Source organism: Typha angustifolia, chromosome 12, assembly GCF_048772165.1.
Source record: "Typha angustifolia cultivar Huaian chromosome 12, ASM4877216v1, whole genome shotgun sequence".
NCBI classification, from domain to species: Eukaryota; Viridiplantae; Streptophyta; class Magnoliopsida; order Poales; family Typhaceae; genus Typha; species Typha angustifolia.
Window position 1 is genome coordinate 8,215,652 of NC_133250.1, and position 24,376 is coordinate 8,240,027.

Genomic DNA, 24,376 nt, shown 5'->3' on the forward strand with positions numbered 1-24,376 from the left:
ACTTGTTAATGTTTAGTTGGCAATAACTAATAGCAACACTATTAGGTATAGATAGTCATACCAAAGTTCACACAGTTGGGCAGAAAGTTGGCATACATAAGAAGCCCTAAAAAAGGACAATTTATTCAAAGATGGGGGACAATCCGGCAAGCAAGCACATAAAAAAGCAAGTCAATGTAGTGAAAAGTTCGTCGCAAATCCAACCAGATAGTTACAAGTTAGGCTTTTGGCCAAGCATATAACAGTGACCCACCACCATCCTTACAGAGGAATTAAAGCAGCAGCAGTAAATAAAGATCCACATGACATCTGAACCTGGCAACAAACAATTTCTTATACAAAGAATAATAACACACAGCAACAAAGATGAGTCCAAAAACCAAATTTTAAAAACATTGCTTCATGCCAAATCAACGCAAACAAATGGAAAACGAAGTAACAAGAAAAGAGAAAAGAAGAAAACAAATAGCACAGGGATACTTCCTAAAACTCCGCACCCATGCTTCTCTTTTGTCACTGTAGCTAAAAACAATACCAAACTACATTGTATTTGCAACTCCTAACTCACTCGGATTCTTCTGTCTAATAGTAATTCCTTGTCCTTCTCCTCCAACAGTTGGGCCTCCTGCAACTAGATGCAGAAGGAAAATAAATAAATAAATAAATAAACTAGCGGAGGAATCTTGATGAAGGAAACCAATCGAACAGTTAAATCTAACATCAAAATCCAATCAAAAAGGTAAAAGTATCAACTAAAGGTGTGATTTTTACCCCAATGGTGGATAAGGTTAACTATTCCAGCCCATGGAGAACAAGTTCTTGAGACGGCTCCCAGCAATCCTCTGCAATGCCTTCTTCGCACCGACGACATCTGCGTCCGCTAGCTTCTGAAGGAAATTGCAAGCTCCTGCCTCCGCAAGCCTCTTCCGGCATCCGTTACCGCCGCCCGAAGTGAGCGCGAGCACCACCAACACCGGGAACCTCTTGCAGACCTCCTCGTTCCTGGGATCAAGCATCTGTACCAGTCTCATTACGCTCTTCTCATCCCTCACCAGCTCTTTCCTGTTTGATCTCACCGCGAGCAGGGAGACCAATGCCCTAGCCGCCGTCTCCTGCACGGTCGCCGGCTTCGACGTCTCCATCATCTTGACCAACGAGACCATGCATGCCGCCGTCGACCGCTTGATGTCCTCGTCCGGCGAGAGGTCGCTTAGGAGCGCAACGGCGGTGACGCTGCCGCGGCGGACTAGATCGGTGACATGCGCGAAGAATGGGTGCGAGGAGCAGAGCGCTTTGGCGGCGGCGGGAAGAGAGGAGATCGCGTGGATGGCTTTCAAGGTGCTCTCTTGGAGCTCTTGATCCGATGCCTCGCGGAGGCACTGGAGCAGGCGAAGCAACCCGGCTTCTTGCACGATGGCGGCGCGGATCTCATCGCCGCCCGTGGAGGCAAGAGAGTAGAGGCATAGAGCGGAGTTCTTCTGGGCCTCGACGGTGCCGGATGTGAGAAGGTCGACGAGGACAGGGATCGCGCCCTCCTCGACCATGGCGGCGCGGACGTCGTCGATGGCGGCGACGTTCCTGAGAGAAGCGGCGGCGAGCTCCTGGAGAGAGGCCGATCCGGATCCGGGCCGGCAGGCATTGACGAGGGCCGAGACCCCGCCGTAGGCTGCGATCGCCCACGCGCTCGCCTGATCGGCGGCGATCGCCTCGACCGCCGCTGCGGCGCGGCCTCGGACGGCGGCGGATCCGGCCTCGAGAAGACGCAGCAGCGGCCCTAGCCCGCCCTCGTCGAAGACTGCCCGGCGCGAAGCTTCGGAGGCGGTGCAGAGGAGGGAGACCGCGGCAGCGGCGCGATCGCGGAGGAGGGAGTGTGAGGAGGAATCAAGAAATCGGAGGACGGCGGCGACATCGCCTTCCGCTGCGACTACGGGGGAGATCTTCGGCGGATCGGATTGGAGGAGATCGAGCAGGGAATCCAAGCCCTTGAGCTTGAGGTCGAGGGAGCCGATCTGGAGGCGGGCGAAGAGGTCGCGAACGAAGAGGGAGAGGTCGTCGTCGGAGGCGGAGGCGGATGGTAAGGGGAGGACGATGGCATGTTGGTGGTCGGCGGCGGGGGGATGGACGAGGAGGCCGGACCGAAGGAGGAGAGAGAGGTCGTGGAGGTGGAGAGAGAGGGAGGAGGCGGCAACGTCGAGGTCGGACTGGAGGTGGAGCTTGCCGGAGGGGAGGGAGGGGTCGAGGCAACGGGAGGAGAGGGAGAGGAGGGAGCGGAGGAGGGAGAGGAGAGAAGGGAGGAGCGGATGGAGAAGAGGGTGGGAGAGCGAGGAGGGGAGGGAGGGGTCGGAGAGGGAGGAGCGGAGGAGGATAAGGGAGGAGTGGAGGAGACGCCAACGAGTGACAAAGGTCTTGACGGAGAGGGAGGCGGAGAGGAGGAGGGGGAGGAGGTGGTGGAGGATGTAGGTGAGGATCTCCGCCGGAGAAGAAGGCGGCGGAGGTGGTGGTGACGGCGGCGGGGAAGTCATAGTCATTGGATGGGGGATTTGGGGGCGGGGGGGAAGGGAGTGGTGGGGTGAGAGAGGGGAAAGAGGGAGGGAGAGCACATGATGGAGGGAAGTGGGGGAAGAGAAAGTGGATAAAGAGGAGAGAAATTTCCGCTTCAGACCCTATACTTTTTACTGTTAGCAACTCACGTCCTTTACAATGAGGAAAGCAGGGGTTAAAAATAATAAAAGATTACTTGCAATGAGTGTGCTGAGAGTATTAATGCAGAGAACTTGCCTTGAATGTGGATCCGAATGGGGAATGGCTCTTTGATTAAGGAGAATATTGATGATTCTAAACCTTCCATTATAACCCTTGTCTTAAATTGACACGGTATACGAAATCAGCATGAAAATGCATAAACAGAGGGTGCAAAATGCAAATATCCGTACAAAAAAGGGTTAGTGGGACAGATGCGATGACTGATGGGGGGATGGAATGGACGGATGAGATTGCTTAGAAGTAAAGGAACGGCTGGGATTGCTGCGAAGGTGGGGGCAGCCACGGGTTCCTGACAACCGGAGGTGCAGATAGTTGGGTAAGATTCTTTGGGTAGTTTTTGGTGTCACAAGGTTCACGTGCCTTGCGTGTGCTGGGGAATGGGTAACGGTGGGAGAAAGAGGTGGGCGGTTGCGCGAATTAATTCTTTCTCTTCTTGGAGCGTTGTTCCGCTACGCCAGGATTATAGCTCCGTTTGTAGACTTTTTTATTTGGAAAATAATTCAATAATAACTGTAAACTTCTCTCTCCTAATCCAATATTAAATACACTAAATAAAATTAATCAGAAATACATACCGATCATATAAATCGAAAATCGAAAGTATTAATCACTTTTCTAATTTATAAGGATAAATTAATTATATTGTCTTTCTCTTCTCTTAGCTATTTATTTTCGTATAAAAAATAATAATAAATTAATAAAAGTTGGAAAACGGTTATTAGAATAAGTAATAAAAAAATACTTAAATTTTAGTCTTTTTTTATCAGTTAATCTCGTCACATGTGCAAAATGTGAGTCTTGATCTATGTTTTAATGTGAAAGCATTAGAATTAGTCCACGCGAAATCGGGGCTCGCATTGAAATCGTAGTTCTTAAATTAATCTGAGCTAAAAAAAATAACCAACGGGAAGATCCAAGAACTATAAATGCTTTGATGTATATATATCAGATGGAGTATCTTCTACGCAGCCACAGGGACTTGGGGAATTGAGAAGATTAGTATGGAAGGAGGACTTGGAAGTCATGAACAGAGGGGGCCTTGAAATAGTCAGTAAATGACTTTCTGATAATCTCATGATCCTGAGTCCAATCTCCATTGTCCCTCGTAATGCCCGCAATGGCCAATGGTATTACTCCTTCGCGTCGAGGCATAAGCATGAAAGAGAGTGGTATTGTTGTCACCCTAACTTAGCCAATTATGAACTCTCGAATGGCGATGCCAGTAGATTTCCTTCTTGAGGAGAAGATCATCGTGGGTGTTTCTGAGAGCTTTCTCTCCTTGGAGCCAGGAAGAGACTGCCTTCCTTCTCGGTGGGACAAAGAGGAAGAGAAGAAGCTAAGTAACGGTACGGGTGAGTCGAAATAAATCCCTCCCAACACCAAGACAGAGCCTGTTGACAGATCCCAAAACAGTAGCAAAGGCGTAACAGGGTCCGTCTCTAACACCTCGATGTTAACCTCATTGTTCTAGGGCAACCAGATTCCACGAGGGAGACCATGAGAGGGGACCACAACACTACGTTGGGGCTTGAGCATGTCAAGGAGCTTGGCATGCAAATGGGAGGAGATCCTGCTTTGGTGAGAGCTACTTTGAGCCTGGCGAAGTTGTAAGCGGTTGTCTGTTACGAGCTTCCCCACAGGGGAGAGGTGGGGTTTTTTCTTTTAGCCGGTGAGGATTGGTTGGGAGAGAGAGAGAGAGGGGAAAGAGGAAAGATGTCACCAAGGAGGAAGCAAGCGCTGAAGGGGAACCGGAGGAGGGAGGAGGTGGAGAATGCTCTAGAAGATAAAATGAAAAGTTGCACAAAAACTTTGAACTTGAAAAAGAAGAAAGAAATTAGTAGGTATCATGGCTTTGGAGCAATTACTAGGTTATCCAAGAATGTCATAGATTTAATTTTATCAAATAATATTATAGAGAAATTATTTGATAATTTGATGGCTTGGCTCAATTCGATTAATGTTCAGCAATGCAATTAGCTTGAAAGAATAATTTGGCAACTAGCTTGAAAGAATAATTTGGCAACTAGCTTGAAAGAACAATTTGGCAACTAGCTTGAAAGAACAATTTGGCAACTAGCTTGAAAGAACAATTTGACGTTTAATTCGGAGAAATTATTCTATGATATATATTGTTTGAAGCCTAGACTAGACAGCTAAAAGTTTAGTGGAGCTTAAGTGCCTCTGTATCTAAGGAGGATTGATCATTTGTACGGCTTATATTCAGCATTTAAACTCATGAATGATCAAAAATAAATAAATAAAAAAGTAACGCTCCATACTTCAAATACTACAAATTGAACCCAAAATATTATGGAACTTATACATTATGGACGAAATTACATGTGCAAGAGACTTAAACCACTTGCGTTCATCCATAACAATTTACTCTTGAAAGAGAAGAGCAGGTGTTGTTGTTGGGGGTTGAAGAAAAGAAAAACGATTGTAAATGGGCTTTAAAACTGCCATAATTATATTCTAGAAGGTATTCAGTTCGAGAATCATATAGAAAAGGATCTTCCTCCACTTTATTGCAGATTAACGCAACCGGTGTTTTTGCAACTATTGAAAAAACTTGCAGTCTCTTCAAACGAAGAAAAGCCGGTTTTTGGATCAAAAAGCAATGATAAGGATTCTTAACATGAAAAGGAAGCTGACAGATGTTTTAGGCTTGAGATGTCGAATAGCTCCATAAACCTCTGATCAGAAACCCTTGCCTTTGCAGCAGCAAAACGCTGGTACTCATCAAAAATTGAAGATAAGCACCACCTCTGTAGCTTCCTTAAGCATCCAACCACGCAACCAGTTCGGTGCTGGAAAGTTACACATTTGAAATGTAAGATGTAGTCTTTGATGGAGGCAGTATGAAATAATAAAGTATCATGTCAGATTTATTACCTTTCCTCGATTGCAATGAATAAGGATTGGATGGTTTCGAACGTCTGAAGGGAAAAATTCGCTTGATTTAAGTATTAAGCAAATGATATCCAGAAGCAAAAAAATACATGTTTACTCACCAAGAACAACATTGAGAGCCTCACGGATAGTATCTTCTGGGATGTTGACAAATGGTTCCTGTAGCAAAAGTAAGTTTTAGTATAGGAATAAAGAGCAAAAGAAAAATTAGTAGACACATTCTGCAAGTTGGCCTAGAATAAGATAACAGCAAAAGGAAGCAAACACCTCAATAGTAAAGCCTTCATAGTAAAAGATATGATGTGATAAAGGAATCGCATTCCTGAAGTAGATGGAATAATCTTTCTGGTGTGGAAGTCTTTATAACAGAAATTGTCACATTGAATACAGACCACTAACTGAACAGCTCTAGCAATGAACAGTGGATCTCTAACACCCCTAAAGAAAAAATCACACATTTGTCATTGTAGAAGCTCTTTTACATTGATTGATCACAAAATACTATGAATATGGTTCTCCCTCCTTGTTGACTAATCGTCCCTTGCTTTATAAGATAGGAAGATCAGAAACTGCTTAAACTGATCGTCAATAAAGATCAGAAGTCTGACACAATAAAAGCTTTGTAAAACTAATGGAAACATAAGAGATAGCAACAGCTAGATGGCTGTCGCATACACATGTAAAGTGATGCTTGTGTTACAGGTTATTCCTGTTGTCGCTAGAGGCTTAGGGTAATATATACTAGTCAGTAGGACTTGCTACGCTTTAGCAGGCCTACAACTCAAGCTTGATCCTAGCAGGCTAGCAGAAATATTTCTGCACTTTGGTTGTTATTAGCATATAGCAAGCACCAGATGGAAAAGCGCTAATGTCAGCTGATGGCCCATCCACTCGTTAGATAATGTGAGGATATATACAACAACAAAGGATATATCAAATTGGTCTTACATCGTGTCCTCTGCCATGTCGCGAATGATACATCAAATTGCCATGTCCCAGGATTGGAGTTTCAGTGAGAAAGAATCCTGGTGGCAGGTACTATAATAAAGGAAGTATGTAGTAAATAGACAAAAATGCCGGTTCATATATCATCACTTTCTTCAGCATAAAGAAGAATAAATCAAAGAAAAGGTTTATATCCATTATACACATACAAGAGCATTAGAGATGGCTTAATTTTCAAATGAAGCACCTTGAAAATGAAGTTCCTTTAGATAATAACAATATCTAGTCAATAGGTAGGAAAATTAGTAAACAAAGTTCAAGCCGAAGAAATCTGCACAATACCATTACCTGAAAATAAACTAAGCAAGGTAATGAAGAAGTTGAATACCTAGACTTACAATTTGAACTTGAGGTCAAGCTTTCCATGTGCACGAACTTGTTAGCAGGAAAATCCCACTCTAAAGAAATTCCAAGTTCACATAAATAATTTCTTGTCTTCCGTTTTAACTATGTAGTCTCTAGTGATAGAATATTTTAAGACATCCATAGATTAAATGTTAAGTGTCAATCAAAGATCTCGGAAACAACTTAAACTCGACAACAATATAATCTCACTAATATTCGAGAACTAGAGTTGAAGTGGCATATTATGACTAGTAATATGTCAAACATTAAGACTCTTCTGTATAAATACGTAATTTGGCCTTTGAAGGTAATTTTTAAGTTAGAATTTTCTGAGGGGCAATATGGAAGAAATCCTAAGAACCAAAAACATAAAAGAAGCAACATATAAAGATGTGCATGCAACTAAAAGAAAAATAAAAAACTGTCACAACTATTGCAGAACACATGTTAAGGGTCAATTTTGAGATCTGGATAAGGATGGGGATGTTGAAGAACCAAGTGCTGAAACTAATTATTAAATTGATCTAAGAAGATACCATGAATATAAGAAAGAAGAACGTCAATAGTGATTTAAATGAATTCTTGTCAATCAAATCCACTGAAATTAATTGAGATCTTAGAACTTATCCATGCAACTTGAACAAATTCTAGGATTTGGGGTTTCGAAACAGAGAGAAAAAATGTGACCTTTACCAAATCCACACATCTGAAAAAGAGCAATTTTTACCTTACAACCATCGATCCCAAACTGGAACAACACGATCCCGTTCGCCCGAAGAAACTCCATGTTCGCCTCCGGGTACGTCTCCGGGCAAAGGCACCTTCACACCAAAAAGAGAAGTAAAAAAAAAAAAAACCACCACCACCACCAAATTAAAGAAACCAAACAATGAAATCGCGATCGAATCGAAGTCCGAGAAGACGAAGCATTCACTTACAACACGGAGCGCAGCTTGAGCGTCTCCAAGAATCCGAAATTGGCGACGTCGGGGAATCCGGAGCGGAAGACGCCGTGGTCAACCATGGCGAAGTTTAGCGGCGGCACGAAGAGCTCTTCGCCTCCCTCCCTCACCGCCGCCACCGAGAACCGCAAGTGCTCTTCCTCCTCCTCGTCCTCATCCACCTCCACGTCCACCTCTTCCCCCTCCTCCTCCTCCTCCTCTTGGATTTGGGCTTGCTTCCTCATCTCCAGCTTCATCGCTGCAAGGGAATATTCTCTTCCAGATTCCCTTCCTCTGGGAATCTCCTGAGATCTTCCCGTGTCTTAAGAAATTGGAAGGGCTTGGAATCGGTGGGTTTGCTGCTGAGAATATACTGAGGAATAAGGAGGGAGACGGGGGGGGGGGGGCGGAATTGGATTATTTATACGCTTCATGCATTCCATTGTACCTTTCTGATTTTAAAATTGCTTTATAAGTTTGTTCAAAAATAAAATATAATAATCGACGGATAAGTGTTGTGATTAAACAGTCATTTGTGACGTAGACGATGAGGAACAGAGTGATCGGAAAGAGGAAAAAGAAAAGGTTTAAAATATTAAAAGGGCAAAATTTATACAATTCTTTTGATTATATAAACTATAACAACCCCATAAATAGATGCGACTACGATAAGAATATAATTCTTGTATATTTTATATACTTTTTTTTTTAAATTTATTGTTAAGAGCTAGTGGATCAGAGTTGAAATTCGATGTGGACTGAGGATAAATATAATTGAGCATGGATTATTCTCACTTTTGTCATTAAGATTCATATACTGAGTGTGATTATGATAGTCGGATATATGTGATCTACCTGCTTAGATTGCTCGAAAAGAATCATATCGCACTTTATCTACTGACCCAAGTATCAGTTATTTTGATACAAGAGAGCACACACCATGTCTAGTCATGCTTATTATGATTCTCGAACTCCTTCGTTTGATTTCAAAGTGTAATGCATTATCGCATATTTAACGATTTAATTGAACAACCAGAATAGATTAGCTCAAACTAAATTCTTACCACTAAGGATTGTAACACCATCATGCCCATACTTAGTGTTTTCTTAAGAAAAAAAATTACTAAATTTCTTTTACAAATTTGCCGCAACAATTACTGAAGGCTAAACTAAAATCGATGACAAAAAATAGAGAGCAACTATGGGAGAAAAAAAAAATCAATCTTAAGTATACCCAAGACCTAAATTCTACCCAGTTTCCTAATGATTAACTTCACGAAAAACATAATTAACATTATAATTACTTGAGTAATCAAACCTAAGTTGGATAATAGGATACTGACCGTTCCTAAAAGGGGGCACATAGGCATGTTGAACATCTTTATATCAAAGCAATGTAATTCATTAATATAAATACAAAATTAGAAAGGGCAAAAAATAAAGGTATGATAAGAGGAAAGAGACTGGAAAGTGAAAGGGGGAAGACGAGAGATTTGGAAAGCACTCACGTAGGGATAAGACAGGAGTCACCTTCGAGCTGGATTGCTTCCAAAGCTTCTCGATGCTTTTTTTGGGTTTATATTAAACGGTAAAAGCCAGTGGGAGCATCTCACATCATCCATCATCTTTAAAAATCTTACTATGATTTCTAATTCATCCTTTTCTTTTATTAAAAAAAATAGGATAATAAATCTTGGTATCACATCCTATCAAAGATACCTTGAGAATATTCCTTTATTTACAATATACAAAGATTTTTTTTTTAAATAATAATAATAATTGAGCCCAACTAAAATTCCACACCGCTCCGAACTCTGACCTAATGTGGTGGGTCCCGGGACATGCTCTGACACGTGGCGACACTCTAGATTGGAGTAGCATGCGGGGAAGGGAAAATTCGATGGTGTAGGTTTTATTGGAAGATTTTATTATTATTATTATTATTATTTATTTCTAATCACTTTGTATCTTGTCAATTTTGGGAGGTTAAAGGCTTTGACGTGGACGACGACAAAGTGTACGGCCAGAATTGGGGTTTGAAAATTGAAGGGAATAAACTCCGAGTCAAATTTGAGCAGCCACGTATTAAAAAATTTGAAGGAAAATCAAGTCCACTAGAGAGACCTTCTAGATTAAGTAGTATGATAATTTAAAAATTTTAATGCAAGGGAGCTAAATAAGTTCTCAAAGGTATGGTATGAATTATACATTTATCGTGTCTTTATTAAACAACTTAAATAGTTATCTAATATAACACTAAAGTTAGATTCAGGAGTTAACGATGTTGCGATAGTCATTAGAGCCTGATGTTATTTATCTCCCAATAAAAAATAAAATATTTGTCTCTTGATTAGTTATGTAATGAGTAATGGCAATATATTATTATTGTTTATATACCTACCCATATGGATTGAGTCAATTGGGCAATAATTGGGTTGCTATATAACCACAAGTTTTAAGACAAAATAGCCCTACCCATATTAAACACAGTTTCTAATACTTGCACAAAATAATAATAATAATAATAATAATAATAATAATTAAAGGCAGGGATAAGATCGTGATCCAATGCTTGTAAGAAAGAGATTTATATTTATGATTCTTTTGTTAAAAAGGAATTGGCCAAATGTAAATTATTAATAAGTATATATTTCTATTGGTGTGGTGTTGTTTTCTATTATTATCCTTGTAACTATGAACCTAGACAAGTGGTCCCCTTTCAATTTCGTATAATAAAAACTTGTGGTTTTCTAGCAGACATGGGAGAAGGAAGCAAGATGAGAATATTCACATCTCAAAAAGGGAGATCGAAGAGAGCCATACAAATTTTTATCTTTTAATACCTACAAATGACCAACATAGGTATCAACTCCTTATTTTAATTTTAAGGAATCAAAGTTTGATTTACCAACTTGAAAAAGGAGAAAGCACATTCCCAGGAATATACTCCATTAAGGGACTAGCTTTAAAGACATTTCTCTTGTCCTATTGTTCTCTAAGCTTTCCATGGGCTCTTGATTGAAACAAAAAGTACAATAGTTGGAGATAAAATTGACAAGGATGTACAAGGGATTGATAGTTCCATCATACCAATAGAAAAGAAGAAGAAGAAGAAGAAGAAGAAGAAGAAGAAAGAAAAAGAAGAGGTGGGCTCAAGTTCGAAGTTTCCGTTCCGAAACGGGTCAGTATCAACCTATAGTGAACCGAAACTAATGTCTGAACTAGTTTTGGGGATTAACAATGAGTTTCAATCTCGGTCGAAACTTCAAACCATGATATGAGCAATAATTTAACTGTAATTACTCTATTACAAGGTACTTTCCATTAACTTAGCTATACAATATAAATTCACTACTCTTATGAAGGAAAGGAAGATTGGTTATGTTTTGATCAGTCCAATCCATAGTCAAATTCTCTCCTAGTTGCCTCCTAAATATTAAAAGAAGAAAGGTGTAACTTCTTTTGAGACTTGGATGAGTACAAAGTGAGCACACGAAACAACCAGAGCATAAAATGAGATTACTACATAAATAAAGATTGACAGATGTAGGGAAAAAAAGACATTAAGGAAAGACAAATCATTGTTCTATCTCTCCACATAAGGATGGTTATGAGATAAACTATATGAAGAGCAATCATAAAATGAAATTACCTAGGAGTTGCAATAATTTATGAGATCTTGTATCAGGTGGAAGTCTGGAACAGAACCCAATTTGCAAGCTCCAAGATCAGCACCCTATCCAGTTGCAAACTAATCTTGACCGTTATGAAGTTGCTAGTAATACCTACAGCAATGTATCATGATACTGCAGAATTATCCAGATGGATCAACTAACACATCTTAGCAAGAATTTCACTGCCATTCCATGTAAGGAGATATGTAAAACATTGTGTCGCACCATAAAGTAATATTGCTTGGAAGTCGCAAGGACAGTTATAAAAGGACTGAAAGATACCGGCATGATGTATGAAGAAACAGATTTTCTATGAAATGAAAGTTGAATCTACACGGGAAGAAGGTCACTCATCACAGAACAAAACATTTTCAAATAACACAAGCAAATGTTATGGTTCCACAGTTAAGCATATCAAACCAGTCTTAACATCTCCTTGGCAACAAGCAAGGTTAAATGGTTACATCTGCAAAATTAACAAGAGAGTAATGAATAAAGGGCAAAAGATTGGCCTGATAGAAGAACAAAGACATAATATATCACATTCAAGCCAAAAGGTGAATCATAGCTTAAGAAATTTTCTAGACTTAAAAGTTGGACTAGTCTCCCACAACATAAACAGGTGGTACAAATGTACAAATGTAAGCATAGACAATAGTATAAAGTAGTAATAGTTGGCTGACCAGATGAAATAAAAAAAGAACTAGGAAAATATTTAGTAAATATAAAAAGAGCAGATTGCTCATTATACTAAACTTGAGATGCAAAGTGCGTGAACTTTCTACTAAGACTTTCAAAGATTTCAACCATGAGATAGATTTGAAGTTAGCAGTGAAACTGATTTGGGTTACACAATAAACTTTCTTCTTAATAGATTCATTCATATTATTGTCAACATACTATAACAGATAATTTTATGAAATTTATGGACATCAAACTTATCCTATTATTCCATAGCAGATGCTAGCTATGCTGTAGTTGGAGACGAAACCACAGATAAGACATCAGGACTAGTTGCATACACAGTTCTGAATCCAAATAATAACTGCATGTGTTGTAGTCAGCTCTAAACAAGGTGCTTGATCTAGAAAATCAGTAGCTTTATAGTATCAAAATGTGGATCACTGTTGGATGATGCCCATACCAGAAGTACCCTAGTTTGCTCAGATAGCTTCTTCTCCTGCCATTTCAGAGGTTAGTACCTAGCATTTACTAATATGAGCTCCAATCAAGTAATTTACTGCTTAGACCAGTCCTTGAAAGACTAAATTACAAGTCCAAGATGTTTGAGATTAATTACTTACTGTACAATCAGCCCTTAAATCTAAAAAACTAAAACCGCTAGATAGTGAAAACTCTCAGCTTTTAGTTGCTGATCCAAGTCTTTCCGTCAACTATTAAACATCAGAATTGTATCAAAGCAACATTATTCTAGACTTCCAGTGCATGAGGCTCCGTGAAGGACTACCAGATTATAGAGTGCAAGATATATGCAGTCTCTTACCAATTATTTGAAAGGTTGCTTGCACAGCTAGAACCCAAACTTAATCCTACTTCACGTTAATATCGGATCTTTTATTAGTAGCTATCATGTTTTGGCCTAGTGGTCGATCGAAATCATGGAAATCTTAATATGAACCATTGCAACTGACATCATTCTTATAATTTACATTTTTGGGGAGACACCAAATCAGATAGAGGCTCTGATTAGCTGATCAGTCTAGATGATTATTGTCTTTCAGAAAACATGGCTAGTACAGCACACATTACAATTCAGAAAGATATTTTTAATGACCAAGCATAGAGAAACATGTCTGATGGGGGCAAGTGGAATTCATGAAGATAATTGTAGCTTCAGAACAACAGCTACTTGCAAGAGAAAATGGATCAAGGTGATCTTCAATGGAGGAAGATGGAAAGTTTTGTATCAACAGAAATAATAAAAAACCTTAAAGGTACAAGAATATTTTTTTTTCTTTTGTTTTTACTTATTTACAGGCTAAGGATTGGCAGAAAATACTTAGACAACATGCAAATCTTCTTATATCTGTAGCTTGAATTTTATCTGATTAAGTGAACTTACTAAACTAGGGATATTGAAGTTGGTTTAGATTTCACATCTGAGTCAAGTTAATGTTTTAGGAGCCCAATTTTGATAATTATTCGAGGATTTCCTATGCGGGTCATCTTAATTTTTCTTAAAATGATTTTCATGAACCTCTTAGCATCTTCCTTATCCTTTTCTCTCTTGTATCACATTTATTCCACTGTTCTTAAAATTCCATTTGAAACTTTTAAGATATCCGTATTTCATTTTGCTCTCCATGCAATAAAATTGATGAAAATCTCTTTCTCCTTTTGCCCAGTGAGCATGAGCTAAGGCCCAAATCTGTACTTTAGATCTAAATGCACTGTTGTGACCACAAAAAGAGTTACCGATGTCATTCTTTACTCTCATGCAGGATTTTCTAACTAGAAACTTTTTTATAGATTTACTCTTGGTTGCTGAGATGAATTGTAACAACGAAGGAGCAGCAACAAATTTGAGGATATATACCGAACTTATTTATAACTAAATAGCTTACTACTTTTCTGCTGTATAAGAAAGCCAAGAGAAGTAGGGGGGGTCAAGGAACACAAAAAGTAACATTTGAACAGATATTTATGTAGCTACAGTGAGAAGATTGATTCATATAGTTATGTCATTTTTATATAAAAATAAAATGATAACTTGCCCTTCTATAAACCACCTATTTGGTATTAAAGAAAATTGCACTAACAACCATAATTTCAGAACAGTGATAACAAGAAGCATCAAGATTTAAAATTGCCTCTTTGATCCTCCCAAAGACATACTAAGATAAGGAGTACAGATACTGCAAATTAGGATCACAAATAGTTCTCGAAATCATAGAAGCATGTGGGATTAAATCTAATAAGACATATATATCCTCTTGAGGGAGAACAGGCAATGAACGCATTAAGACCAGAGATTGCCCAATACATCAGTATTCTGAACTAATTTCTTATCAGTTATCTTTCAAAATTTTCCAACGTTTAAGAAAATACAGACCTGGGCCAATAAATTATCAAGACTCTTCCATCAAAGGAACAGCACATGAATAAAGCAAGAGAAGTCCACAGTGCACCAACAGAAATTTGGCAAGGACACTAAAAACTGCAAGTCATTCCACACTGCCATCTAGAATCTATTCATCCAACCCAAGCAGGTCAATCAGATCAATATCCCTTCCATAAACTGGAACTCTTGTCATTCAACTATCCAGCACATATTTATCCTCCCCGTTGGCATTAATGTCTGAAGCATCAACACTCAAACTCATCACCTTTTTTTCTTCACACTCTGCAACAGCTTCATTTGATGAATGGTTCTTTAGAACAACAGAAATATCCGCTTCGGATGCCCCCGCCAGCTGGAATCTATCAATAGCTTCATCAAGATTCTTTTTCCAATTACTGAAACCAAGCTTGAACTCAACTTGTGAGCGCTCAAAAAGCATGTTGCCCCAGAAGAGATGGATCTGCGATCTCATCACGGTTGCCTGCTCTGCTGCCTCATCAGCTGTCAACTCTGGCTGACTATCTTCTAAACCTTGCTTTTTCCTCTTCTTCAAGATTGCATCTTTTTTGTTCAGTCCAGGGTCTTTAAGCTCAGCCATCCTCTGCTCTTCCACCTTCTCCCACATATCTGTAGCTGCCTTCATCTTCTCCTCTGCACTATCAAAAAGATTGATTGTCTCTGAGGAATCCCATGTCGACAGGTCAACCTTGTCAGCCAGAGCAAAGGACCAATGCAACTTCGCTGTCTCAAAATTCTGTTGGCCCAAAGCAAGCAATCCTTCATAGAAGTCTGGCTTGATCCGAAGCGCTTCCTCATACTTTTCTGCAGCAAGGGCATACCTTTCCCGGACCCAATCATAAGCAATGCGCAGCTGAGCCGACATGACTTCCTTTGGAGAAGTCTCATCAAGAGGAATGCGTTTCCTTGCAGCACACATATGCACATTTCCCCAGTTAAAGAAAGCCAAAGCCGCCACCTCTTGGAATTTTGCGGCTGCCATCTCAAAAAGGCTTTGGGCATCCTCGCTCGTCACGGTCTCCTCAAGAGCCTCAGAACACAGCTCCATCCCAAGCTCATGCAAGTCCAAGTGAGCATCAGGATCAATACCAACCTGGTTACGGAACAATTGAGCAAACTCAAACAGCCAATCGTCAATCTCGACCTCCTTACACTCAGCATGACCACATTCCTTCTTTCCAGCCGTGACTTTTTCTTCTACTGCGTTTTCCTCCACATCCATCCTCGCAACATCATTATCCGTTGCTTCTTGCAACGAATCCCCAGCCAAAGAATTGGACAAGCTCTCATCACCCTTAACCAGCTCCTCATCCTCCTCTTCTTCTTCTGGCAATGGCGGCTCTTGCTCAGAGTTCACCTCCACAATGTGAAGCCTCAAAACCTGAAGCTTCGCATCCATATCCATCTCAACCCCATCCTTCTTCTCTTTTGAAGCAAGCTCATCTAGAGATGACTCCGCTAACCTTAGCTCAGGGGTGCTGGTGATTGTGACAAGGTCGCCATCCGCATCTTTATACTTAATCAACACCGACTTTGAAGACGGAAACCGCTTCGACACAACCTCTCTCAGCACCCTAAAGTTACACCCTGCCGGCATCTGTGCAAGCCGAATGTCGTGATCATAAACAAGCTTGAGAGGCCTCCATTTATCCGAGCAGGAAGTCTTCCTGACCGTCAATTGCACCTTGGAACCATCCAAGACTGAATCTTTTGGTTGTGCAACTGCAGGATTAGAAGGTGGAATCGGTTTCACACGTGGCGGCGATGTGCTCCGGATAGAATTGGCGGGCTTCTCCGCGAGCAGTGAGGACGGCAGCTTAGAGTTGATTGCTGATGGCTTCTTGGGGCCGGGACGAGCAGGGAGAGAGGGGCCGAGCCCAAGGCCGGTGACGACAGGGGCCGCAACACGCACCGCCGACGCACCAAGTGCAGCCGGCGAGGGGCGACTAGTGGCATCGACAGCCGCGAAAGCTGTTCGAGCCGGGGAAGCCGTGGCGCGAAGCCGACGAGAGAGTTCGAGAGCATCGCGGTGAGACGGGTCGATCGCCAACAAAGCATGGACATCGTCGAGGGCAAGGTCGTACCTGCGAAGCGCCTCGAAGGCGCGGGCGCGGCGGAGGAGTGCGCGGGGGAACCGCGGCTGCGCCTGAAGGGCCAGAGAGCACTCCGCCGCCACCGCTTCGTGGTCGACAGGGCGCATCTGCATGAGGCAAGCGGCGCGGTTGCTGTGGAAGACGGCGCGGTCGGGGTGGTTGCGGGGGGTCAGCTTGAGGGCTAGGTCGTACTGTTGCAGCGCCCCAGCGTAGTCCTTGGATTGGAAGAGGCGGTTGCCTTCTTCCTTGAGCTCGTGGGCGCGTTTGAGGAGCAGCGAGACGTCGAGATGGATTCCATTGGGAGGAGGGGAAGGGGTGGTGGTGGAAATTGAATTGGTGGTGGCGGTGGCAACGGCGGCGGCAGCGGCGGCGGCGGCAGCGGTTGGCTTCTTCTTCTTGCCACTGGATTTGCCCATGGGGAGTGGGAGAGAATGGAGGGAGTTAGGGTTTAAGATAGACGAGGAAGAAGATGAGGTGTTTGGTAATGAGAGAGGAGAGAGAGAACCCTAATATGATGGAGTCTAGAACGTTCGACCAATGAGAGATATACACATTAATATTTTTTTTAACAAATATAAATTTTATCCATTATTTATATTGGTATATAAAGTTGGAAAAAGAAAATAAAATGGACTAATTATCTTGGAACTAATTTTTGATCATAAATATTGGATAAAAAAATAAAGATTGTTGTTTATTAAAAAAATTTAGAATAACCAACTTAATGATTATTTATTAATATTATCTTCTATATCTAATTTTGGTGATTCTCTAATAAATGGGTGAAGAAACAATTTGAACTTGTTTAAGCATTGCTCAAAAAAATTAATCACTAATTAATTAGAGAAACTATTTTTTTCTTCTTTTCTCTTCCCTTTTTTTTCCTCCTAAAGATTCAATAAAATCAAAAGAAAATTATTCTCTTTCTAACTCTCTTCTCTTCTCTTCTCTTCTCCCCTGTTCTATTCTCTCCAGTGTGTTACTTCTAGCCTATTCCTCCTTGCTAATATAACTGGATCTCATACACAAGCAGAATAGATTCACAAAAAGCTGCTTCAAATCCAAGATTCAATCTTTCCAGCCAAAAAGTACCTCAAGAAATCTGTGGCATTTCTCTGCTGAATGCAAAATTTGGATGCAGAAAGTCCAATATATAGCAACAATAACCAATAGAAAAGTGGTAACAAATATAAATTTTAATACAACATGCTTAAATTCTAATGGAAAACCTACAAACCTCAAATAAATCAGCTCTCATTTTATGAAGTATCAAAATGCCTCTTAAGTACAAGGGATCTTGAAATGTGAGCAGCAGCAAAATCTCCAAATATTCAGGAAGGCATAAACACTGGGTCAGCAATCAGATCGAAATTCCTTGTGGCCATCAAAGTGCCCATATGTTGATGAATACGCCGGCAGATGATATTGTAGCAAAGTAAAGCAGCTCCTTGCTCGCGAAGGTGATTTATCACTATGTTGGTGGAAAAAACCTGTTTAGATTGAATGGAAGCGTATAGAATTCTTCGTTACGGTTGTCCCCCCGGAACGTTCTGAACTTCACCCACCACGGCATGCCCCTATCCTTTTTAGATTTCTCCACTTCCAAGGTGTTGTCAAGAAATACACCGACGATCAACGCAACGGTTGGAGAAGACATGAAAATTGTATTTAAGAAGCCATTAAACTGCAACAGGAAACAACAAAAGATATCAGAAGATCAGAAATTTTTGAATGAAGTCTAGATACGTTCTGAAGATGACAATGTATTGAATTTCGAATTCACCCAAGCAATCCACTTTGTGGACAGATGAGCTTGAACAATCAATCCATCTCGAATTATGAGGCATCAAATTAACTAAACAGCATGGATCAAAACGAGTATATCTGCTCCGAAAATCTAGTCTGTGAATTTCTTTTATCATCTCAAAACGAGCTTCTGAGAGGAATGAGAGCTGAGGTAGAAAAAGGTAATTACCAATTTTTTGACCATGTTACAATCAGAAATATTTAAGATTCAAGTCCATAGCTACTTAGATAAGCAACAGGGTCCAAGTACATTCTACAATACAAACTAGCAACATACAAAACTAATTCGAATCACAAGCAATTATAACCTCATGATATTTGTAATTAATTTTGAAAATACTGCACATAGTTCATAAGAACAAATGAAGTAACAAATCACAGCCAAGAAGCAGAATAGCTTTTGCATATTAAATGGTTACTAATATAAAACAAGATCAGGCCTGAATAAATATCAACGGAAAACAACAAAAAGAAAATCAGAAGTTAAAGTACAGTATAACCTAACTGGCTGTGATATTGTGCATTAAAGTATGAAACATCTAAAAGTGTTGCTATATCCTGATATAGAGATTAGGTTAAATAAAAATAATGAAGTGGAAATTTGGCAATCCAGGGGATGCAACTGCCCCTCCTCAACTCCCCTGGATGGGCCATTGGAGTAGAAGTACTGAGTAGTGCTTCAGAAATGTGGAATCTAAAAGTATGAGCTACTATATATTCTTGGAAATTAAACAATGATCTAAACGTAAACTTACCCATCCTGCATGGGTATGAACTGGACCGTGAGCAGAAGTTACCATAGTGTCACTGAAATACTGTGGAACTGATATTCCAAGGAAAAGCGAAAGCCCAGTGATCATGAGATTTCTCATAGAATTCATATTAGTGAACTGAAGGAATGATATCCCAACAGATGCTGCAAGAAATTGCATGAAAGAAGTTAGAAATAAAGAGCACAAGACACATGCTGATCAATATGAAGTACATACCGACAAGGCCAAAGAGTACACAGTACAAAGCGGCAAATATTGGGAATGGAATTGATGCAAAAACAGCCCCAAACTTTCCTGAAACAATATATAAATATTTAGAAGCCGCATTTAACAAGCCAAGTTAAAACATAAGAATTGTCTGACTAGAAAGAAAGTTGAGCACCTAAGGTAGAAAAGAATATCATGAAAGCAGCTGATATTTGCACAACTCTTCGGCTACCAACTCGAGTTAGTCCAAGAAGACCCACATTCTCCCTTCAATTTCACACAAATCACTATCAATCACATTCATACCACCTTAAACTAAAACAAGATAACAAGAACCTAGAGAGTAAAATATTGTTTATAAAACAGCTTTACACTGGAGGGCCATATAATTTCAAATTATGGAATGGGTTCCAAGAGATTGGGGGTCTGGGAGACATACTGCTATCTGTATCATATATATTTTACATGGATAGATAGCAGATTAATTGAAGTTAAAGAATTCTTACACAGAAACTGTAGAACCTGTCCCTGTTCCAAATAGACCATCCAGCAGTATTCCTATTCCCTGTATAAATAGAAGGATTATAAAAAAATATTGGATACAAGTAACTACAATTATTTGACCGGGAGAAGAGGATTCACAAATAGTAAGTGATGGAAACCATCTTGCAAATCCCATGCCTATAGCATGGCCCATGTCAACTGATACTCGGCATGACACAACCTCTCAGCTGCAAGGCATGGCAAATGCTTTGGATGCCTCCTACAGGCAAATCCCACAGGATGCATGGGTTTTCCTCTTGGAGCCGATCCAATGCTGATTGCGTACTTAGTTGCAAATTGCCTCCTACATGTGATACACAATGACTGAGCAGACCTCTCCCATAACATTTTTCTATCACCTGAACACCTTTTGCCGAGGGCATAGACCACCTTCTCCATATGTACTTTGTCTACTAGATGTTGGCAGTTGGCACAATAATGTAATATGGAGCTTCCAGCTACTTTCTAGATTTATCAAGGAAATCATTATACCATTTTGTTACTTGGATTTTCATCTTTTATTATTCATATACATATGAGACCTGGGACGAGTAGGATTGATGACAAGTTCTCCCTTAACAATCAATTTCTAGAGAACATCTAGGCTGGCAACCAATAGGAAATCAATCCTTTCACAACCATTTCCGACATTGTGCTATACAGAACAGGCAGATAAGATAAAAAGCTCTGGATGTTGGCAATGATTGTTCCAATGTTGTCCACGCAATTCACATTCAACTTATGCACGACTTCTTTTGTGCATGCCAGATAGAGCATCAACAAAAATAGATACTCTATAATTATAAACTAATTCGAAGAACATATATGACTCTTCAGAAACATAGCATGATCATCTAAGGAACACAATTAATCAACTTACCTGCCAACCAATGCCTCGGCTCAGAACATAAGCAGGAGGAGGAGTGGCAATAGCGAGGCGTGATGCTGCTTTGTATGCCCCAGTTGACTGCAGAATAAAGGCCAATAGAATGAGTGTAACAAGAGTTCCAGGAGGAATTTTTTTAAAAAAATATATCATTATTGATTACCTCTATAAGAGATACCAGAACAGCAGCCATCATAGCAACTGAATGACCAGCATCAAATGTCGGTGCTCCCCATTGTAAAGGATATGGAAACTTGAACCTAAGAAGTATCAGTTGGTAGTAAGAATAAACAGTGTCAACAATAAAATCAACAAATTGTTTAAAACAGGTCTAGCATGAATAGATACGTAACCAAGGGGCAGAAGAGATAAGGTTTGCTCTGTCAGTACGGCAGCTATCCTGAGTTCTCGCTGGCCTATGGTTGTATGCACCACCTGCCGTTAGAATAAGAGAATATATCCACATAACTGTGACACAGATGAGAACCGGAAAACGTTCAAAGATCGGAATCTCTCTGAATGGCCTGTAATGCTTCAAATACTGCATAGTAAAGGCCCCAAAAGAGAAGGTTAATGATGTACCTCGATGAATGAAAACAGCAAGTTAATATTGTTACTTGCTGAAGTAATAATAGTACCTGTGATAGTCCGATAAGCAGCAACAGCATTGGAATACCAATTTCCACACAGTTCCCTACCTAATAACAAATATTTCAAGATGGATTGTTTGTTTTACGTAACCGCTGCAACATGTATCACATAGACTGGAACTCTTTACACTACTGACATACCGCAGGGAAACCTCTTTCAAAGAGGCCCAAACCGACCAGCCCAATGACAGGTGCCATACCGAGAGGACTGAAGAATCTGTTATAATTGATATCATTAGCTAAAAGGAACAGAAACATAAGTGGTACTTTCAGCCTTGATTGGTTTAAGGCTAAGCCACAAACTCAATTAATTAGTCTTATTTTTTAGTCTTAATTTTTTGGAGAATAAACTTGATTAGATATGAAAAAAATAAAAAAAAAATTTAGTTACTAAACCAGTTTAGGAGTCCTGAACAAGTTCAGAAAAGTCCCTAAACTCAAAGTAAACAAAGCCTTCAAGAAGAAAAAAATACCTAGAAAAAATTCCCCAAAGCTGGCTATATCCAAGTATTATTTGTAAACTTGACGCTATTATAAGTGCTCCTTGAATAGCACGCATTGTTTGTAGGAATCTCTGCAGATGGAAGAAACATTTCAATAGAATATCCTAAATAGGCAACCAGCACCCTTATAATCAACAATAGAAAATGTTGTCAATGTTAAGAAAGTAAAATTAGTCATGTGACCTAAATCAGTAATTAAAAGAATAACCAGAAAAACTCACTTCGTGTTCATCAGGAATCCGTTGAAGTGATGAGTCACGTATAATGTAAAGGATTGGTATAACATAAGCAAAAGAACCACCCACAACTGTGGGAAGCCTTGTTCCAAACAATGCTTGCAAAAGCGTGTTTATACCAGATACAAATAATAAAGTTTGTATCACACGGATCTTCTCACCCTACATACAATTGTTACAACAGGTTAACAGCGGATATAAGCAGAACGGAGACAGTTAAAGATGCTAAACAGTAAGATGAAGTGTCCACAACTAGGAGTAATGTACTTACATCATTCCCACCCATCAGAGGAACAAGCATTGAAGGAATCATAACAGTGGTACCAAGCATCAAGATGTAGTTTTGAAACGCCAATAAGATGGTTTCGGCTGTAAAAGGATGTTTGAGAAAATAAAGGATCTATTGCTTTAATAGAAGATCACAACAACAGGCCAAAAGAAACAACAAGAAACTGTAAACAGAAGGCAGTTAGATATCTCTTTGGAAGTTAAAGTCAAGACAAAAAAATTCTCAACACTCTTGCTTTCATTTAAATCTTGGCATCTAACGAGGTCAAAAAGGACAATACATAATATCTGTCACCATTATTCGACTTCATCAAATTCTTTGCCCAAGCCTCTAAAAGTAGCCCTCGCCTAGCACCCATCAAAAGTGATAAAATGTGATTTTTGAATATATCCCTTAGAGTATGAGCAATCGATATCAAACATTTCAGTATCTGTTTCGAATTCATGGCCAAGCTTCAAGAACTCAATGTGAAGGAGCTACAGAGCTTTCTAAAAACAGTATGTACTACGTAGATGAAAGTGCACAAAAGTCAAATCAATGTAACATAGTAGAGAAAGTAAAAAAAGTTTCTGTTTTGAATTATCAATGATCAACCATCTGTCGCGAAAGGTAAATGTAAATCTATACAGTAGATCAGCCAAAAACAGATAACCCAAGTCTACACGCATCATATCTCAGCAGAATGCCAAAAATATGTCATTTTCCATGTAACTTCTGACCCACCAAAGCAGAGGAAAAGGATAAAATACAAAGGTGAGACAAACCACAAGCTTTCCCTCCACAAACACAAGAATTTCAAATAAAAATAAAACACCCTGCCACCAGGAACACTAATAAAACATAGAACCCGTCCCAAGAAACCAAAAAACAGTTACCATCCCATAAAGAACACACATCCACATCACCCCATTAACCAGCAATAATACAAGAAGAAAATAGAGCAAAATATTCAACATGGGTCTTCGACTCTTCCTTCTCCCTATGAGAACTAAAAAAAAAAAACCACACCTTTACACTAAAACCCAACAGAAAAACGAAAAAAAAAAAAGCAAGAAAAAAATCCAAAAACTAGAACAAGAATTCGCATGTAGAGAGAGAAACTGTTACCCCATGGAGGGTTGGAGTCTATGCAGTACTCCAAGTCCTGGAGCTGCTCCATTGGAGGGTGGCTTATGTCTGCCATTACCCAACACCACCGCCACCGCCACCGCCACCACCTTCACCTCCACTACCAGACAAAGAAGAGAGACACAAAAAAAGGAAAATAAAGGAAAGAAAAAAAGAAAACAAACCCAATAAAAGAAATAGAGAGCGAAAGAGAGAGAGAGAGAGGACGAAAGCAAAGATTGTAGAGAGAGAAAGAGATTGAAGAAGCGAAGAGAAGAGAGGAGAAGAGGAAGGAAGGAGGTAAAAAAAAAAAAAGGGAAGCAAAAGCAACCTCCCTGAAGCACCCTCCCCCCCTCTATGGGAAGTGGGAACACCCCTCTTCCCACTTTTTAGACTTTCTTTTTTTTTTATTTCTTTTTCGCTCTGTTTGAAATTTTTGGAATTTTAACGGGCAGGACCAAACTGCCACCCATTGTCCCGTAAATTGCGAAACTGCCCCCCGGACCCATCGCCTCTTAACTCTACTATTCCTCCTCAGTCCT

General features: G+C 40.1%; 4 protein-coding genes across 7 annotated transcripts; all 4 read right to left on the reverse strand.

The window, feature by feature from the left end:
- Nucleotides 1–310: 310 nt before the first annotated feature.
- On the reverse strand, nt 311–2,571 carry LOC140772417 (uncharacterized). 2 transcript variants are annotated; one of them, XM_073114484.1, is made up of 2 exons: nt 772–2,571; nt 311–625 (listed from the first exon to the last, which is right to left on the reverse strand). In XM_073114484.1, the coding sequence occupies exon 1, from the start codon at nt 2,526–2,528 to the stop codon at nt 789–791; it is 1,740 nt and encodes a 579-aa protein (XP_072970585.1). In that variant the 5' UTR covers nt 2,529–2,571; the 3' UTR covers nt 311–625; nt 772–788. The 2 variants fall into 2 exon arrangements, with proteins under 2 accessions (XP_072970585.1, XP_072970584.1); XM_073114483.1 differs by having other exon boundaries at nt 311–631.
- Nucleotides 2,572–5,071: 2,500 nt separating this feature from the next.
- Nucleotides 5,072–8,363, reverse strand: LOC140771702 (inositol diphosphatase DSP4-like). 2 transcript variants are annotated; one of them, XM_073113315.1, is made up of 6 exons: nt 7,965–8,363; nt 7,754–7,847; nt 6,625–6,714; nt 5,778–5,835; nt 5,659–5,702; nt 5,072–5,573 (listed from the first exon to the last, which is right to left on the reverse strand). In XM_073113315.1, exons 1-6 carry the CDS (start codon nt 8,222–8,224, stop codon nt 5,397–5,399), a joined length of 723 nt encoding a protein of 240 aa, XP_072969416.1. In that variant the 5' UTR covers nt 8,225–8,363; the 3' UTR covers nt 5,072–5,396. The 2 variants fall into 2 exon arrangements, with proteins under 2 accessions (XP_072969416.1, XP_072969417.1); XM_073113316.1 differs by lacking the exon at nt 6,625–6,714.
- Nucleotides 8,364–11,471: 3,108 nt separating this feature from the next.
- Nucleotides 11,472–17,327, reverse strand: LOC140771701 (protein CLMP1). 2 transcript variants are annotated; one of them, XM_073113314.1, is made up of 2 exons: nt 14,715–17,327; nt 11,472–11,752 (listed from the first exon to the last, which is right to left on the reverse strand). In XM_073113314.1, the coding sequence occupies exon 1, from the start codon at nt 17,248–17,250 to the stop codon at nt 14,917–14,919; it is 2,334 nt and encodes a 777-aa protein (XP_072969415.1). In that variant the 5' UTR covers nt 17,251–17,327; the 3' UTR covers nt 11,472–11,752; nt 14,715–14,916. The 2 variants fall into 2 exon arrangements, with proteins under 2 accessions (XP_072969415.1, XP_072969414.1); XM_073113313.1 differs by lacking the exon at nt 11,472–11,752 and adding an exon at nt 11,936–12,107.
- A 595-nt stretch (nt 17,328–17,922) lies between these two features.
- LOC140772727 (nucleobase-ascorbate transporter 1) lies at nt 17,923–23,925 on the reverse strand. Its single transcript, XM_073114934.1, has 14 exons — nt 23,835–23,925; nt 22,710–22,807; nt 22,424–22,600; nt 22,173–22,273; nt 21,841–21,916; nt 21,688–21,747; nt 21,403–21,590; nt 21,213–21,309; nt 21,044–21,130; nt 20,127–20,185; nt 19,796–19,887; nt 19,630–19,707; nt 19,396–19,556; nt 17,923–18,518 (listed from the first exon to the last, which is right to left on the reverse strand). Exons 1-14 carry the CDS (start codon nt 23,908–23,910, stop codon nt 18,306–18,308), a joined length of 1,563 nt encoding a protein of 520 aa, XP_072971035.1. The 5' UTR covers nt 23,911–23,925; the 3' UTR covers nt 17,923–18,305.
- Between the last annotated feature and the right edge of the window lie 451 nt (nt 23,926–24,376).